The sequence below is a fragment of the Anas acuta genome, chromosome 6 (genome assembly GCF_963932015.1).
Source record: "Anas acuta chromosome 6, bAnaAcu1.1, whole genome shotgun sequence".
NCBI lineage: Eukaryota > Metazoa > Chordata > Aves > Anseriformes > Anatidae > Anas > Anas acuta.
Genome location: NC_088984.1, coordinates 4,463,559 through 4,483,484, shown reverse-complemented (window position 1 = coordinate 4,483,484; position 19,926 = coordinate 4,463,559). Strand labels below are relative to the sequence as shown.

The following is a 19,926-nucleotide window of genomic DNA, read 5'->3' as shown; positions in this document are numbered from 1 at the left end:
GCAAGCCTTAAATGTGGAATGACAATGTACAGTTTTGTGTTTTCAATTTTTAAGCATGCAGATTCGGTCATTGTTTGCACAATAGCTAATTCCCCAAGGAAAGGAGAGCAGTTCCCATGTGCTTTGAAATGCTACAGCTATGCAACCAGGGCTGGAAGTGCTATTTTAAACAGTCATATCAGCAGAGCTTGCTGTAGGAGATAATATGTCACAAAAGGGAGTATGACATCTAGTTTCACCTAGAAGATAAACCTTGAGTAGATATGCAGGGAGAAACAAGACTGTCAGGTTGTCCTTGAAAAGGATGGCCTATATTAATGAAGAAATGCACTCCGGGGCATATGCTATTTGGGATATTTAATTTCAGCTTCAAACTTGTCTGATCTGCTATGAAGAATATAGTAGAGAAGCTTTAGTTGTGTATAGTCTCACACACGTCATGATTTCAGAGTGGGCATCTCACCGCTTTATTTCAGAAGGTCACAGCCTCAGAAATTCACATCTGAAAAACCCAGGCCCCAGACTGAGAAGCTTCCCCCATTAATACAAGTTATTAGTAGAAGCACCCCGCATTTCAGCAGGGCTAACATACTGTCGTGTGTATCCCAAACAGCCCTTCTCTATGAACACAAGAGCTAATTCACTCTTCCTTTCCCGTCACACTCAAATACCTTTGCAGAATCGTATTCTGCTGACAGAATTACAAGATAATTACAGTCAGGTATTTTGTATTCACTTAAGCTAATCTACCGCTTTTATTTTTCATTGTTGTTGTAATCAGGCAGGAGGCACTTCAGTTTTTGTCAGGTGGATTATTTTTCAGTCATTCACTGCACTGCACTTCTTCATACTTGTTAGGGCGCTTCTGGCTTCTTGACAGACATACAAAGAAAAATACTTATATGATCTAAAATGAAATATGTGTTTCTCTTTCAGGTCTAGAAGTTGATGGAATATACAGAGTTAGCGGCAATCTGGCAACAATACAGAAGTTACGATTTGTTGTCAATCAGGGTAAGTGATTCCTCCACCCTGGTAATGTTTTGTTTAGTATTTAACTGTCTCAGATGACAGAATTTCAGAATCTGCTATACATTAGTGGCATAGAATGATGAGCTGTGTTTTGGAAAAGAGAGGAAAGGGAAGGTAGAAAGATATTGCACAGAGGGAAATGTCAGTTAGGAGAGAGGAAAAACAGCACAGTAAGCAGAGGAAAATAGTAGTTAAACAGGAGATGAGAAACAAACAGAAAAAAGGAGGAAACGAATAAATGAAATAAGGTGGCAAAAACAAAGCATATGTAGAAAACCAAAGAATCAAAGTGAGAAAAAAAAAGAATAAAAGGAAAAATAGCAGATTGTTTGGATGTTGAAAGTTAAACAAAACTAAAAATAGAACAGGGATCCAAAGGAAAACAGACAAAGAGAAAAAGGTGCTGAAAAGAACTGAAAAAGGAATACTAAAACTAAAGTCCCGGCTCTGACAGAATCAGTGGAAGATTTACCTCTGATTTCAATAAGGCAAAGATTTGATCCCAGGAAATGAGAAGAAGAAAGATGAATGTTTGGGGAACTTGAGAACCAAAATTAGAATCAAGCATTTTGTTATGGTTTTGTTTAATGAACATATTGCCCTAGATTCCGCATATAATGTACATATGTACACATGTACACAGATGTAGCTAAAGGAATCTAACATTGATCAATAGATACTGTTACAGGTGTGGAAGCTGATATTGGTAGCTAATTAGGATACATGACAAATACATTGACCTCTCTGAACAGTGTACTACTCTTGGCAAAGACTAAACGTATTCGCATTTAATTGCTTAGCAAATACCATTGATGACAGTGAACCTTCTGATCCCACTTAATGAGAAAAACAAATTAAGCTTTTCAGAAATTTGGAACAAAAAAAAAAATCTTAAATTGTGTTCAAGACTTTATGCTCTTGGATTAATCAAGGATAAATGCAAAGCTTCTGCAACTTTTTATCCTACTTTTTCTTCACTCTTTCACGGTTACCTGACAACTATTACTAGAACTGCTAAATACTGTGCAGTGTATATGGTTTTGTTTGTTTGTTTGTAGATGGTAATTGTTGGAAAACAACTTCCTCAATTGGTTTTGTGTTATGCATAAACTAAGGCTTTTGACTCAAGAATTCTCATAATATTTGTGGTGTCACACAATAATACTCCCACCTTCAAGCCTGAATTCACCTCTCTGATGAAGGTTTCAGGGGACCAGTATCTGTTTGCAACCTCCTCAGCTGCTCCAGACCATTCTTGTCTTCAGCTGAACCTGGAAGCTGCTTTATGAGGAATCAGTATTTATGCCAGTAAATTCAGTGAGACTGAATAAATCATCAGGCTCATGGTTTTGACTCGTTACTTGGGTTCCCTTAGATTTATGGCTGTTGGGTATTTGTGTGTCGATAATGTAGTCTGCCTTGGCTTCCAAGCGACTGTGCACTGTATTTTGTTTGGAGACAGAGAGGCAAACCCAGGATTTTCTATCCTTCTTCGCTCCCCGGGATCTTTGCTCAGGAAAAAATGTGCCATAAAAATAATGGTCCTGTCTATCATGTCTCATGGCATCCAAAGGTTAACGTACTTGAGGTTAACATTACTGCTCAAGTTTTCACCTAAAACAGATGGGCTGATACTGCAAAGCTAGACAGAAGTCTAAGCTGGCTTTTTGCAGCACAGAGGTACCAGGCACCTTTTTCTTCTGGTTTATACCACTGTGAAAAATGAATATATAATGGTGAAGTTAATGGTACATTAAAGCCACTCTGACACTGACTACTTAGGGCACCTGCAGTAAACCTGCCTGTTGAATGACCAAAGAAAATTCAGAGGAATAGTGCTGCTGGAGCACTATGTTATCATGTTATCTGTTGTGAGAATTATTGTTTCTTGTGTTAGTCTTTGTTGAAACAACTAGAGCAGTCATGCATACTATATCATAATGAAATAGATTTTAAGTGGGAGGTGAAATTACCCAGCCAAGCCCCCTTACATGCCTGTTAAAATCTCAGATATGCAAATATCTGGCCAGGTCTGAAGTTAGCCTTTGTTCAGGTAGATGCTTGCAGACATACCAAAGATGCTCTGCTGTAAACCCTAATGCCACATTTGCATTCCTCAGGGGTGACACCAACACCATGTGAGGGGAGAGAGTCCAGCATCTCAGCCCCCAAAGAATAATCTAACGGTTGCTAATCAGAACCTTCACAAAGTAATTCAGGCACAAAGAATGGCTTTAAAATTGCAGATCGCTGTTTCATTTGTTTAAATAACATCCTTTCTCTCTGTTAGGTAGGAAGCTGCAGGCAGGGAACAGCCCATTAACTCACGGTGTGGCTCTACAGATGTGGATGCGTGTGTGTTTGTGTGTGTGCATGTGTGTGTGTGTGTGTGTTTTAGCAGCCTGCTAATATTATCCTGACTTCCAGGCTGCTGACTGGAAGATATATATCCACTTCATGGTCCCTCCTAATCCCTAAATGGATTTCAGAACAGCCAGATCCACAGATTACCTGGGAGGCCCATCAGGCAGCAGCAGGGAAATTGTAGGTGCAGAGAGTTGGTTAGGCAACAAAAAGGTGTGTGGAGAGGAGTGAGGAGGGGATCTGATCAGCTTTCCTCTGGGGCAATAGCCATGGCTCAAGAGCTCCATGTACCTGCAAAAAAAAATAAAACACAACACTGTGGGCAGATGGGGGGAACAGGATTTACTTAGTGCGTGCTTGGAAGGGTAACAGAGATCTCCACCTGATGTCACTCCCAGTGTGACAGCACGAATTTCAGATACTGTTTCATGGACTCACAAAAGTTACTAGGAAAGCAGTATTTTTAAATAAGACTTTCTGGTTAACATTCCAATAGAGAGTCTTCATTTGAGTGAAAGTCTAATTTAATTATAAATGCAAACAAATGTTCTAAAAAAGCCTATTTACATTGCAGAGATTGACTGTGCAATCAGTTCTTATACAGGCCAAATACTTAATGGGCTGTTTCTTCTGCTTGCTCTGCTATTGTGTTACACCTACATTTATAGGATATAAATAATATGTATCATATTGAAAATGAAAGATCATAGAAGAGACTCTAGGCTGGCTGCCATATCAAAGTACTTTTTATTAGAATAGTCATTAATTAGAATATAGCAAAGCTTTATTTGGCTCCTTTTTCTATACAGTTAATGTCATCTGCAGCATCAAAAATGAACTAAGAGAAAACTGGTGAATATGAAAGGAAAACAAACTAGCAATTGACAGCTTTATCATTAAAGAAGAAAAAAGAACAGTGAAAATCTAAAAGGAACCTTGAAATTCTATATTTCTGGGGGAGTGAGAAAGAGTTTGCAATTTAAAAAAAAAAAAAAAAAAAGCTCCATATCTTTTCCACTTTTAAATTCTCTGAATATACTTTGTTTCATTCTCATTTCTTGAGGTAGGCAGCTCCTGAAGAGAGCTTTGACCTTGACAACAGGAACATCAGCAGAACAAACTACCTTATTTACTTTATCCCTTTCACAGAGTTTTCTTTTTCTATAAAAGTCTATTGATATCACACCTTTTTTGCTTCTGTGCAACAGGATTATCTTTTGTCTATGATTTATTTTCCCATTAAAAGCCGAAAAGATCAGTTGATCATAAGAGGACCAAGCTATAACATCTCTCAGCACTTTTGAAACTCTAAGTCATCATTTTTCAAATCAGTGAATCAAGGCAGTGCAAGCTGTTTGGACCACTAGTGACATCAAGACATTCATACTTTCCTTTGTCTAAAAGTGCTGAAAGAATTGTGTTTTTAGAAACTGAATTAGGAACAATTTCATATTTCTAGCTGTGAACCTATGGCAAAGGCTTGTATGATAGTCACAGACATTAGTCAGAGATGTCCATTCGTATGGTTTTCGTAATATTAAGTCTAACAGTTGCAACTTCAGGAATATTATATATATTTTAGCAGCACTTAGTAATTCTTTGGGTGTTTAATGAAAAGCCAGTAGGACTGTTGCTGATTTTTAGCACTGTCTCATAAGTTAAAGCCATTACAGATATTTCCAAGGCTATTCCTCTAATTCACACCTGTAGAAGGGGTACATGATCTTAAATAGGTCTGTTAAGCCATGTAGAACATGGTAGCATTTCCAGGGTACAAGGATGCTACTGAAAATATTAATTGCCTTGGCCCAAAGGGTGGGAGGAGCACAGGTGGGGCTGTTCAGGGCTCATTAGGGCCCCTGAGAGCAGATCTGTAATCAGGATGGCAACACAATATGAAAGAGGGGACAGGTGGGAGATGCCTTTCAAAAGCAAGCTTCTGACCTGATCAGAAATGCTAACAGTGGTGCAGAAAGTGCTTGAGAAAAGAAAGAAGAAGGAAAAACAAACAAACAGACAGGTTTCATCCATAAGGGTGTTCGTATGTAAGAGTGTGAATCTGTGGCGTGCTCCCTGCTCTGATCTAAGCTGTCACGTTGATGCACGTGGTGATATAATGGGGTAAGGCTTTCCTTGCATTAAACCCTGTAGTTTGCTGTCCCACATCTCTATTCCAGCAAATCCTCTGTTGCCATCCACATTTGAAGACCAGAGACCCTTGGTGAATGAGGAGACAGAAACTTAGTTCTTTATGCCTCCTGCACTAGTCTGCTGGGTAGCTGGAATGGCATTCAATTTCTAGGACTGTCAAACAAGCAATTTTCATGAGTACTAAATTAACTGAAAAAAATGGAGCTATAAAGGGTTCATAAGACATTGCTGAAACACTGAGATTCTATCCTAATGCATATATGTTCAGGGAAACTAACCATAGAAATACAAATTTCAATACTTATTGGTTCATTCAGCAAGTGTTGGTTCATACATAATACAAGAGAGTTCCTAATTGTCTTTATATCCAATGCTTTGTTTGCAAAATGCTTGGTATTTGCAGTACAGATGACCTTTGCATCCCGTTATTTCATTTGCAATACCTTGTGCATTAACTGCAAAACACCGCGTAGCATCCAAAGGTCAATTACTGTGTTTTTACTGCTCAGTTACTATACTTATGTACCAAAGAGGGGAAACATATGAATTTTTACAGAGGCTAGATATTATTAGTGAAGAAAGTCACGTTTCTTATGGAATATCTGAATTTGTAACTACACCGTGGGGGAAAAGGTGAATTTACTTTTTCCCTGACATCACCTTGGGTTAACAAATAACATTTTGGCAAAAAGGATTAAAATATTTCTTCTGTTTCTTCTATAAGAATATCCTGGAATATAATTCAGTTTAAGAAAAATTAAAAGTAAAATGTAAACCACAAATACACGAACTGATTGCGAATATTTATTAACTAAATAATTTAATAATAAAGAAAATGCCTACTTGATTAATTGTTACAGAGTAAAAATTACAATAAAACTGTCTTGATCAGTGCTTTGCAGAAGCACCATTACTGTCTGTGCAGTTGTTTAACAAGGATTTAATTGGAAAGATAAGTGAATGCACATTTAAAAGTATTGTTAATTTGCTTTATAATCACCCCATCCTTCACAGTATTGACAGCACCAGGCACAAACCCCTTTCTCTTTTACAAGTATTATTTTCCATATGTGCACAATAAATCCTGAAGCAGTAATTGGAAATTTTATGGATTTCAACATACCTAGTGTTTTGAGTTTATAGGTGCCATATCCCCTCTCTAAAGGTAGCTCATAGGTGGCATTGTAAGAAAAATCATTGCCTTTTTATTACCCATGGGCTGTTTTGGAGGGTTGTTTTTTTCTTAAGGAGTATCTGATTCCTATTTACTTTTCCTTTCCATTTGAAATATCAACAAAATCCTCGTTGCAACATTATTTTTGATTTAATAAACAACAGCCGTCAAAAACAGTAATCTTCAATATGCTTATATTCCATCTGTACTTATATTTATTGTTCTAAAATGGCTTGGATTAATCTAATTGACAAGTAAGAGCCCAGACCATATGAGCAGCGAAGGATGATACCTTTAACCAGCAGGATTCTTCAACTCTACTGACATGTTCTTTATCAATGAACTATGAGAAAAGAGGAGCAAAATCTTGGGATTTTTATTTATTATTTTTTTTCAGCTATTGCTGATTATGTGAGCTTGCTGGGACCATATGTCTGAGCCTGGGCTATTAGGAACCAGGGCGGTTTTCCGGCTGGCTCTGCCTCGGGACCGGAGCTGCCTTTGGAGCGGACCTGCTGGGTCAGCACAAATGGGCTGGGTGGTTTTAGAAGGGGGAGTTGATTTTTGGGTGGGGGGGAAGCGGTGGCTGGGGATAGAAAAGCAGCTCTTTTTAACAGCTTATTTTTTTGTTATTATTATTATTTTAAAGAATTAAACTCCCCATTCAGAAATACCCCAGCATTCCCACTGACCCGACATATCCATTTCAAAGGCAGTCAGCAGCCCCAGCCTTGCCGCTGCCAAAGGCTCTGTGGGCAGAGGAGAGCAGGTCCTCTGTCAGCTGCCAGCTTCCAGAGAGCAGCTACAAATGTGGAGGTCCAACAGGATCGTTGTGTGCTTTATTTTTAAAATTACAACAAGCATCATTTTCCTTTTTTTTTTGTCCTTAATTTCTCATGCATTTGCATTGCTGTGGTTTCCCATTGTGTCTTGCCATCTCGTGCATTTTTAGAAGTTTTAGGAGGTTATCGATTGCATTTTTAAGACATATGTGAGTATGCCTAGAAAGACGTGAACGTGTCTTGGGTAGGACCTAACCTCGGAGCTACCCTCTGCCTTGGTGACATTCTGCTTTTGCCAGTCTGTGCGATCACGTACAGCCCAGGCAGCAAAGCCCTCCTCACTTCCGCGAGCAGTTACGCGTGTAGCCAGCCTTAGTGCGAAGCCAGCAGAGTGGTCCAAAGTTCATCTCGGAAATATCAGGCTCAAACTGGGTTACTTGCTAGCTGAGAACCAAAATGTCTTGAAAGCCTCGAGTCAAAAATAGGTTTTTCTTTCCTTTTCACACTTCCCAGGCAAGCACAGAAAATAAAATGGACTGAAGCAATTTTCAGAAATAATTATAAAACAGCTTGTTTCTGGGTTAAGACCTGCATATGCCAAGCTGTAGCCAAGATTTATTTTTTTTTTAATTTTTTCCAAGCTTTAAAACTCTGACAACAAAATACTGTAATTGAGCCCACAGTAGTTGGGGAATCAATTAATATGTGCATGTAACTGGTGTGGGCTCTTCCCTTTTGCCTCTGCGTTTCAATGTCTATTTTAAGATACAGAACATTTTTTGCTTTCAAAAGAATTTTCATTTCCACATCTTACCCTTCTTTTTCCAGAGGGGTAGAAAAACAAACAAACAAAAAACTATGGTACCCAAACATTGATTTGTAAATCTGAGCCTGGTGATGAAACCTGATGGGAACGTTTATTTTTTTTTTTACCAACCAATGTTTTACATTATTTTGTTAATATTGTGCATCATATATTAAAAATAAATAAATAAATAAAACACAAACAAACAAAAAGCACTAGGATTTTTTGTTGTTGTTGTTGTTCTCAATATGTAAAATAAATAAGCAAAATCAGAATTGACAGTCTTAATTTTCGAATCTGTAGCCCTAGACGCAGCACAGTTTCTCCTTCCAATGGTATTGTCATGTGCTTCCTTTTCAACAGTGAGACGAGTAAGTCAGTAGAATGGGAGCAGAAGAGGCAGTCAGCTAGGTTAGTGTGGTCAGCCACAAGCATACCATGGATTTTATGGCATGTAGTGTATGATCAAGCATTTAAGACATGCCTTTTATTTCTTTTCTAACCACAGCACTATTTGCGTTACAATAGCTTTTTGCTTAGTAACACTTCAGGAAGCTGAAGAAATTTTTGATAACCCCTTAAGTGTTTTTTTAGACACCAAGAAGGACCATAGTGTTGCACACTGTAGCAAGGGATTGCTTTTTTGGGGGGTGTTCATAATTGTCATGGATGACTTTTTGGTGGGGTTTGCTGTTTGATAGTAATGCTATAGGAAATACTATTATGTAGAGCTCCAAAATAACAAGGAAATGAAGTAATTTATCAAGTCATCTGTTAAAATTTATGACAGGCAAACTTATGAACTGCATGATTTTTAGGATAGTGGAATAATCTCCAGAAGCTGGGGGTTGCCAAGCATATCTGCACATAAATTAGACCAAGCATCAAAATATCTTAAAGGGGATGATCTTGTGCTGCAAGGAGATGGATGTCCTGGAGAACTCAACTGAATGGTTCCTAGCTAGAGTTGGTCATGGTCAATGGTCTTACAAGATCATGGTATGGCCTAATATTTGGGGTATTTTTCTCCCCTGTTGTCTTTATCTGTAATTCTGTGGCTTGTATGTAATACTAGCTGACAAAGATGAACTTACAATAGGGTCTGCAACAAAAAAGGCTGACGGTGAATGTGACCATATGTTAAGTAATGATGTGCAGGGTGTGGTCTGGGACGAGGAGATACCACACCACAAAATAAGGCTTTGTCATAGCATTTGTGGTCCCCTGGGTGCTGAGAATGGGTAAAACCATAAATACTGTGGTAGATACAAATGTTTTAAGTAGTGGGTGATTTGAGGGATGGAGGACGGGGGGGACTGGTAATGCGTTTCACTGGTGGACTCTGTTAGTTACTTTAGTAAGAGGTAAAAATGCTGACAACACTGAGGGCTAATCTGAAAAACTTTCAAAAGAAAAATATCTAAGAAGAAAATAAAAGGAGAAAATTTGATATCTGTCTTTTACAATCCTTGAAAACTTTTGCATTTAAAAGGAAACCTATGTTTTTTTATTGATTGTCTCATTTGTCGATATAACCACTTTTAGAAATAAATTCTTGTTGAAAATAGGTTAGTTTTCTAAAGAAATTCTCAAATCACCTTTGTCATTGTTTTATAGGAATTTAAAATGAATTATTCTTAAAAATGTATATGTATTATTGTGTAACTCTGGAATTTTTGCAAGAGAAAGTTATTGTGGTCCTGGAAAGCATCTTCCCTTAATGCATTCTTTGGACATCTTGTTCTTGATGCAGTTACTTGATTGTTGGTATTTAGTGTTGCTTGAGAGGATCCTGAGTATCAGACTGACTATCGCAGGGCTGGCACTGGAAGTACAGGAGAGTTGTGCCCTTGGAGATTAGGTGCTAGAAGCCAGGTAAGATGTCTTAGAACATTTTGAAAGGATTAGACTCCTAAATTTAGGCAAAGCAATCAAATCTTGACTGCACCCTTGTTTCTTTTTAAAAAAAATATTTTTATATTAAAATTTTATATTAAAATATTTTGCATATTAAAATATTATATTTAGTGGCCAAAACAAGGCCACTAAATATATAATATATATGTGTATATATATATATATATTTACAAATTCTGGTGTAGAAAAAGCGTACCCAGCTGTTCTGTAAATACATGTATACATACTACAAATATATATAAAAAAAAAAAAAGTACTTCTCTTGTAAGCCTTGTTTTCCACTCTAGACTTATTACTGTAGAAATTATTAAATATATTAATTTAAACACTTAGAGAGGTAGTCACACTGTATTTTAATTTCAAAGTTATGCATGGTACCAGAGTCTTGAAAGTGAGAACGTAGCATAGCTCTCACTTGAGTTTTCAGCTCTCATCTGAATGTTAACACTATTCAGTCTGCAGCATGTCTGTTGTCAGTAAAAGTAACAAGGATTGTTCAGATCTCTTGAGATCAAAGGTTTTGTTTCCCAACTCTACTGTAGTAATCCAAGCCTAATCAAAACCCTTGGCGTGGGCAAACACCTCGGGGTGAGTTGAGAATGATGCCTTTTGAAATTCACCTATGGATCTGTGGTTCTAGTTTCAATGTATCATCTCTTCTTTGTATGATTTCTGTTGTTATTAATACAACATAACGGCATCAAATTTTGATGTAATCAAAATACGGAGTGCTGAATATAATGGGACAAATATTTTATAGTGTTTTTGCCCTCCTATTTTACAAACAGGGACCAAGATGCAGCCAAATCTGCTAGTTTATAATCTTTTTCTACGTCCCTTTTCTTTTTCCCATTACCAGCTGATGTAACATGGGAGATCTGGCTCATCCGTGATTTGCAGCCTGAATTGATGTTGAAACATATATGGGTAGGAGATATTCTGAGGCAATAGTTTTGCCAAAATCCTGGAAGAAATCTCTTCAGACTCTGAACATCCGTCACCTCTCATAAGCTGAGTAAAAATCATAGTAAGGGATATCTCTAACCTGAAACCAGCTTTAAAATTATGCAACCAAAATTGGCCACAATTGGGTTCATCAAATTTTTAAAATCCTACAAGTTATAAAGACTGGATTGCGTGGACTGTTAGGAAGTGAAAAAAATCTCTTGAAAGAGAAAAGGATAGTGCTATTGCTGGATTTTTACTTCTTGTATTATACCAGAGATCTGTCTTTCTTTCCCGTCTAATCAGATAATTAAAAAACAAACAAACAGGGATTTCAAAACACATTTCTATCAACCAACATTACGTGCTTAGAGAAGACTGACAATGACTTAATTAAGTAGATAGTAGCAGTGAAGAGAAGATGGATGTGAGGAGAAGGAGATTGCTTGTTTCTGTTGCAACTTTCTTTACTCGGTGTCAGGTGCATGCCTTTCTAGAGAGAGAGCACCAGTGCAAAGAGTAAAGGAAAATGTAGGAGAAAAATGTCTGGAAGATTTATGTCACTGTGCTGCTAAAAGCTGATTTTTAGTGTAAGAAAAGCTATATGCTTGCTAACTTTTCTTCAAGGATGATGTTGCCATCAGCTGAGGAGATGGGATAACTAGTTTCAAAATAACTTGTATTGCTCAGAAAAGTAGTATGCTATGGTACCTGCTTAATGTAAAGCAGAGCTACCTGATTCCTGGCTTCAGTTCAGGTGGACGAGGCAGGAATTGACAATATCTAGAAAAACGGGAGCAAAGCAGAGAGGTAAAACTCCACTTGAGGACATCTGGGTTAAACAGTGATAATCAACAGGCACCTGACAGAGCAATACCAAGAGCTCATGGTATCATCAGCTGTCCTGCTGAATCTGGAGAAAGAAAATGTTACTTTTTTTTTTTTTCCTGTGTTTAGTGATTTGCACAAATGAAGATGCTAAAGCAACTTAGAGATACGTATTTTTGAATCAGAGCCACATGATAAAGCATTCAAACATAATGCAAATAATTGCAGACTGATGTATCCAGCAGTTTTTTTTTTTTTAAATGAATAAATAATTTAGCTTTACACATGGGCAATCCTTGCTAAAAATTGCAAATCAGAACTCTTCTGTTTGAATGTATTTTATTTTGTTAATGGATTCACTAATATGAAAGGCATCTAATTGTATAATGTATTATTAGTCATTTTCTTTGGCATCCTATTAACTTTAAATAATTCTAATATTTAACATTTTATAACATGCACAACAAAGTTCTTCTATCTTCAGCAGTGGAAAAAAACATGCATTAATAATAAATTTTTCATAACTCTACTGTGTATGTTGTGATACATATTTGAGCAGAAATATTGGAGATTGAAGCATAAAATAACAAATCACGTTAGATGGCATTTAAAAAAAATACATTGTAAGATCCTGAAGTCCTGTAAATACAAGAGCTAGATTATAATTCAGTACAATTAACTTATTTTAGATCTGAGTAACGTATAAAGTGTGATAGGGTATAACTAAGTATATCTACTAAATGTCTCTTCAGTGATAGCTGAATGGGAGTGTATAAAATGGTGATTAATGCCTACTAATGGAAGTGGTCTCCACCACAAGTTGTGAGCTGTGTGGTTGTGGCTGAGTGCAATAACCACACACAGAATCGCTGATAATCCCTAGCAAATCCCAAAGTTTTCCTGGGTTTGAAATAAGATGACAGACAGGTCACATTAGAAATTTTCTCCTTATGGCGCTTTTTCTTTTGTTTTAGTAGGTCAGATCTTGTTCCTGTGTGCTGTGGAAGTATTATGGGAATGAGCAATGTCTAAGCTGCTTAAAAAATGCACACTTTCCCCACACCAATCTGTTTTCTGGGGACAGCCAGGCTAGTGCTATACAGCATCCTCTCGGTTGGGTGCTATTAATGTTAATAAAATGCACTTAGCACTTAACATCTCGAGATCTCAAAAGAGCTCGCAATGCAGCATCATTATCTTTACATTATGGGTACGGAAAATGAAGGATAGGGAGAGTAAAAGATTTGCCCAAGTTTCCATGGTAAATCAGTGACAGAGCCAGGAGCAGAGCCAAAATCTGTTGATTTATAGTCAGTCTCCTATGCAGTACGCTGTGCCATTTCACCAAACTCCATTTGCCAAGTCCCTACTGTGTACAGAGACTGCAGATAAGGCTGCAGTCACCCTCCGAAATGTGAATTTGGGGCTCAGAATAATGCAAAGCCAAATTAGACCTTCAAATGCGGGTCTCCCCTGTGATGCCTCTCCACTGCAGGGCCACCTGTGCAGTGGCTGTGGCACAAAGACCCATGAATAAGCCACTTCAAATTCCTCTGCTCTGGGGCTGCAGAGGAAAGGGACCCAGCCCTTGAGGAGCTGCAAGGAGGTTTTACATGTGAATGAAGTCCTGGTTTTCATTCCTGTGGTCGTGGGGAGGCACCATCACCAATTGTGTTTTGCATGACTAAGCCTCGTGGAGCTCTGTGTTTGCACCGAGTATTTTGTATCTGCTTTTGAAACAACCACGTGGAGATAAAACATGAGCAGATATGTGTATCAGAGGGCTCACGCTAACATCTCTGAGATACCAAAATATTGCTAGCTGTTTTTGGTAAGTAGGAAAATGAGGAGCAGAGTGGCTGAGTAACATGCCTAAGGAAGTCTGTGACGGCTTAGGGTCATCTTCTTCACAGCTTGCTTAGGAGGCACAATACAGACCAAAAGCTACAAAGAATGGTTCATCCTTCTGCCACAGTGGATCACAGGTCAAACAGAAAGCCCAAGGATTGTTGTAGACAAAGTGCTCATCCCTCATAGGTGGGCATCCATCTCAGTGGGAGGTAAATACCTTCAGTCCCCCCTCCCCCCCCTTGCAGTTTTCTGCCTCTTACTGTTTGCAGTAATTGCAACAGTTGTAATGGGAACACTGGTGATCACTTTTTTCGGTGTGGTTGCATGTGTGTGCCTGTATTTCAAGAGATTACCTTTGATGAGCAAAGGTATGAAGTAAGCAGTGCAACAGGGAATTATTTATTTCAGACTAATTGAAAAATGTAATGCCTCCCAACCCTCTGATTGCCTTTCTGGGGCTCCTGCAGGGCCACATTCTGCCTGCTGAGCACCTCTACCTCAGTTGGAGATTAAACCTACCTCTCAGCTTCAGATTAAACATAACCCAAGGTGCTGCGTTGCTCTGAGCAAGGGATATTTTCCTAGTGCAGAGCCTCCAGGCATGCCCACACCACTCAGACCTGATGCTCCATTTATCCTTAGCATTTGTTCTTCTTCTGGCTAACCACTGTCATCCCCATCCAGTCCCGTCTCAGCCAAGTCCGAATGAGCTGAGATGCTTCCTGCTGTCCACCTCCTCTGGCTCACTGCAAAGGTTAAGGCATTGGCTTACATCCTTCCCACTATTGGACTCAGCACATGGGGTTCTGGCAGCAGAAGATAGGGCCAAATAATGCCTTGTTGTAACGTTAACAAAATTGTTGGTGTCTGTTTGTTCTCTAGCAGACTTTTTGGTCGTAGTCTCAGGTGTGTGTGTGTGTCTGAATGCAGCTTGGCTGGTCACAGCTCCACAAATATATGCATGTATCTGCATGCAGCTTGCTGTTTTTTTTTGTTTGTTTCCCCATCCTGTGTCTAAATAGTCCCTAAAAATCCCAGCTATTCTTTCTCTCTCATCCTGCTAAGTGATATCAGAAAGATTTGGAAGACTTTAGGTTTGCAGTGAAGCTTGTTCTGCTGTGTAATTTTCTGTATCTGTGCTGTTGAAAATGAAGAATTCAGGTCGGGCTTTGTATAAAAAAGCTACTATAAGATGGACAACTTTATTTTACATCCCTGTGCATTTAAAAGTCCCAGTTGGAAAAGAAAGCAAGATAGCAAGAAACACAAACATGTGTTGGATTATTTCTTGTTAAGCAAATGTAGTACTGTGAAAGATTGACAGCACGGGAAACTGGAGTCCTCCATTTATCCACACTTCATTTCTATCCATTTATCCACACTTCATTTCTAATATCTGGCTTCTACAGCAGATTGTAACCATAGAAAAGCTATAGACTCTGGGTGAAATGGCACTCCCTTTTGGATCTAGTTTTATAAAAGAAAACAATTATTCACAGAATGCATGTCTTTATTCTTTATTGCACATTTCAAAGTCTCCATGAATACTCATTTGCATGTGACAGCTAATGCTGCATCTTGTATTGGCCAGTAAGAGGCATGATTGCACTAAATTGGAAGCAGCAGGCACAGGTTTTCTTTTAAGAATGGGGGTGGGGGTAGCCATCCTCTCGTACTGTTCTCAAGTCTTCAGTCAACACGGTTTTAGAACAGTTGCAAGTCTAGTTACTGGGATAATAAATCCCAAATTAACTGAATATGCAGATTTCACTTCCATTAAGTTAGACTCTTTAAATTGACATACCCTTCACTTTATCTTTTGTTAACAACCCCAACTTTTAAAGCAATTGAGAAATGGAGAATTGAAAATACTAAACTTGTACTCCGGGAGTGAAAAATGAGGACAGTAACGTTCCCCATACTGATATTATTATTTCCTTTTCCCCTCTCTCTCTTTTGATAAACCTAAATAAATCCATTCACCCACCCTGCATAATTTTTCCAAATGATCATGTTATCTGAATGACATGCAGGATAGTAGAATCCCAGCAATGCAGAAAGGCTGGTGCCGGCAATGCTTACAATAAAATCAACAGCAACAGAAAATATTTATTTGTTAACACATTCCTATTCCCTTTTGAAATGCATGCAGTTTAGACTCAGAAGCACTGTAAGATATCAAGATAAATAATTCTATGGTTTCTGTGTAATCCGTTTGAAAATTATCTGGAATATAATGGGGACAAAAGCAGCTCCTTGAAAACTACCCGAAACTCACTCTTTTCTTAAATGTAATCTCCCAACAAAATAAGAGAGCAAAAGAATTGGCTGCTTAGAAAAGTGAGCAGATTAACAAAAACACCTTGAAGAGGTTTACTACAGAAAACAATTTATCACAATCATTCATTTCCAAAAAGTTAAAATTGAAAGCTGCTTTTTTTTTTCTATTTCCCGACAGCTACGTGGCTTTCATACTTTTTTTTTTTTTTTTTTAGAAAGCCCTAAAATGTCTTATGAGTTGTAGCTGAAACATCAGAAAGTTTTTCGTGCATGCATTATAACAACAAGATTACCTGCAATACGTTTTTTCCAGAAAAAAAAAAAAAAAAATATGTAAGACCATTGCATTCCAGTAACAGACAGGACTTACTTTGTAAGATGGATTTCAAAAGATCTGGAGGCTGCTGTTCCTTATAAAACTATGCCAAAGACTATTTAAGTGGCCAGTAATATAAACATTATGCTACTAACACTGAACAGTTTATCACATAAATATAATTGTCTTCTTTTAGAAGAATAATAAAAGCCGAATCCATATGTTACACATTATTTAAAATTGTTTTCTGCAAGATGTATTAATCCCAGCGAAGAAGCAATTCTTCTACTATAGGAGTATAACAGCAGTTTTATTTTATTACATTGTCATTGTTTAATTTGTTTGTTCCCGGTAGTAGTTTCACAGATTTTTATGAACTGTTACTTTTATGGAAAGTCAAGTTACAAATGATGGACGCTGTTTGCTTTCAGGAAAAGAAAGGTCATGAAGGTAGATAATGTATTTATTTATTTACTTACTGTACTCAACTTTTAAAAAAATCCCTCAATTCTTAGCAGAAGCTGAAATAACTTGTGGTTTTTAGACCCAGGAGGCACATATTTTGATATTGCTCCTCAGCAACACTGCTAGTTCTGCAGTCTATTCAAATTTGGGAGTAGAATTTAAAGCTCAGATAAACAGCGTTTGGTAGCAATGGCTGGGCAGAGCTTACAGTTTTTCTTTACAGAAATGTGATCTTGCAGCTAAATGTCATTTTGTTTCTATGAATTTGAGCTGAACACTATAACTCATTTACTAAAAGCCTCGCTGTACTTTGGACTGAGTTATTTTCCAATTATTTAAAAAGAAAAAAAAAAAAAAAGCAATACAAAGCTTAATTTTGAATTCCTCTGTTTTAGAGTTTACAATTATTAACTGTCACACGTGAACCTAAACTCTAAATTACTTGCAGTGTAACCAAATGACAAGGTGAGACTCTAACTCCAACACAAATAGCAACTTTAAAAAATTGTCTGTTTAAATGCAACACAAAAAAAAAAAGGGGTTTAGCTGCTGAAATATTTTAGGCATGTTCACCTTTTCAAATGAGTCTGAAATATCTGACCTATTTAAACCCGAACTCATCTAAAAATATATATATTTTTTTTTAATTAATTACAGCAGTTACACTAATAAAACTGTCTTGGTAAGGCACCTACAAAGTAAACGTAAGAACAAGTACTTAGTGCCAAGTCTCCAAAATATTTAAATTATTACACAAATCAAAATCACTGAACTAGAAAAAAAAATAATAATAAGGTAATGTTCCTTTTTATTTCATAGTGAGCTCATTGTTATCAAATATGCAAAATACAGGAGAGGTTTTTTTCTGAACTCGGACACATAAGGATTGATTCCAGGAGCTGAAAGAAATTTCTCAGTGCTGGAAAATGCACATTGTCTGCCTTCTATCAGCCAGAGTCTTCCTCGGCTGGAATGCCACCAAATTTCTTGTTTGCTGTCCATATCCCAGTAGGAAGTGCATTGCCATCGCTTGTTGAAATCATGATCAGATCCTACAGACAGCTATTCTCATAATTTTTTTTTAATGGGTTGTGGTTTGAACATTGCTTTGACTGAAGTTAGTCACCAGCAAATCTAAATCTCATGTTTGCACTGCTTTTAGTCTGTCCAGTTTTGATTAAGATATCTTTTACCTAAGGGGGAGAAAAAAAAAAAAAAAAAAAAAGAGAGAGAGAATACAAAAATACAAATAAAAAGTTTTCCTTTGTCCTTTTCATCCTGGTATGCACTTTTCCTGCTGGATAAAGTGATGTGCATTAATATGTACATATTTGTATAGACAAACAACTCTGTGTTTAAGTAGATGCTAACTCCGGATATCTGAGGCTTAGCGTTGGCTCTCTCCGTGGGCTCTTGTGTCAGTTCATCTCTTTGTGCCCCTGCTTCTCACTGCACCTTTTGTCTGCCTTAATTGCTTAGATTATAAACTTTTTCTCACTCTCACTATGTGCTTTGTAATGACTGACACAATGGGGCATGGATCTTATTAGGGCATCGTGTCACTACTGCGGTTGTAATAATCCAGATGGTGATACTACCACTATTAATAACAATCGTATAATTATTATACTACCACCACCAATAAAAGCAATAATAATCATCATTATGCTATTTTTCCTAAGACGAGTGTTTATAGCCCTGGGTGTGAAGCCTTCTTATTCCAAACTCTTATAGAAAGTCACTAGAAGTTTTCATCAACTAATTTTCAGGGCTGTATGTATATATTTAGTTTTTGATACTTTAAAAAAAAAATCACATCTATGTGCTACAGTTTTAGAACTAACAAGATGAATTTCAGCATGGCCATGAAAAATCTAACTCATTGTTTCACATTATCATATATATTGGCCTAGACATATATGTGTGAGCTTTCTTGTTTGTTTTGTGTGGTGTTTTTTTCTTGTTTGTTTTGTTTTGTTTTGTTTGCTGTCAAGTAAATTACAGCAACACTTTTTTTTTCCTTTGTCTGTGTGGCAGGGTGGGATTTGCTCAGGTCAAACGTTGAACTCCATTTTATATTATAAATACATTTTAGATTAGGGCATATTTTTTGCATATGTAAGCACGATTATTAGGAAGTATTCCAGTCGCTCCTCAGCTTGAGAATAGTTGTTGACACTTCATTAAAGAATATCTGGGATATTTTTAACCTAGATCGGCTCGGTGACCCAGTTTTCAGCGCAGCCTTGCAAACTCTTGTGTAGGTGCAGAGCTGGGGACAATGACGTGTAGCACGGCAAGGCAAAATGAGCGGGCAGGGCTGGCTGGGAGCATTTTTAACAGGCTTTGAACATTGAAGGCAGCATCTTGTTGAACACTATGCCAAAGCCATCCAAACAACTGCCCGAGACTGCTAATTGGAATTGTCTCTTGATTAGCTGTCCCCTTCCTGAGGAACAGCGGAGCCTGTGTGGGGACTGACAGAGCAACCAACAAGCGTAGCATGGAGCAGAAGAAGAAAATAGTTAAGGCTGCATCTGGGAAGGGTAAAATAGCAAGGAAATTCCTGTGCAAAGCTTTATTTCAGTCCTGTTGGGCAGATCTCACTGGGAGAGCCAACACAGGGCACACAGGAGAGGTGGGGCTGGGAAGCAGCAGATGGGTCCTGAGAAGTTGCAGGACCCCAAACCAAAGGGTGTGATGGGGGAGGGGGAGGAATGGGGATGGGAGAGCATTGCAGAGATCAGGGCTGGGAAAACTGGGATAAACTTGGCCCAGATTCATTCGACTTCAAGCACCTGCTGTTGATCTTCCAGCAGACAAGTGCTGGAGCAGAGGAAGCTGGACCCAAGAGCAGGAGTAAAAAGAAACAAGCTATATTTGAAAAGTGCTCTGCCTCTGCTTGATCCACTGATACACTCTGCTTAGGAGGGAAAAAAATGTATTTCACATCCAGAGCACTGATTTACTCTCAGAGGGCCAGAGTTCAAATTTTATTTAAGTGAGATACCAAAAC

The 19,926-nt window shown here is 37.9% G+C and overlaps 1 protein-coding gene across 4 annotated transcripts in view; it reads left to right on the top strand.

The window, feature by feature from the left end:
- Positions 1-19,926, top strand: part of ARHGAP15 (Rho GTPase activating protein 15) — a 332,079-nt gene that overhangs the window by 224,659 nt on the left and 87,494 nt on the right. For all 4 annotated transcript variants that reach the window (XM_068687083.1, XM_068687081.1, XM_068687084.1 and 1 more), the window contains one exon: positions 937-1,014. In XM_068687083.1, coding sequence (XP_068543184.1) covers positions 937-1,014 — 78 coding nt within the window. The remainder of the gene's footprint in view (positions 1-936; positions 1,015-19,926) is intronic.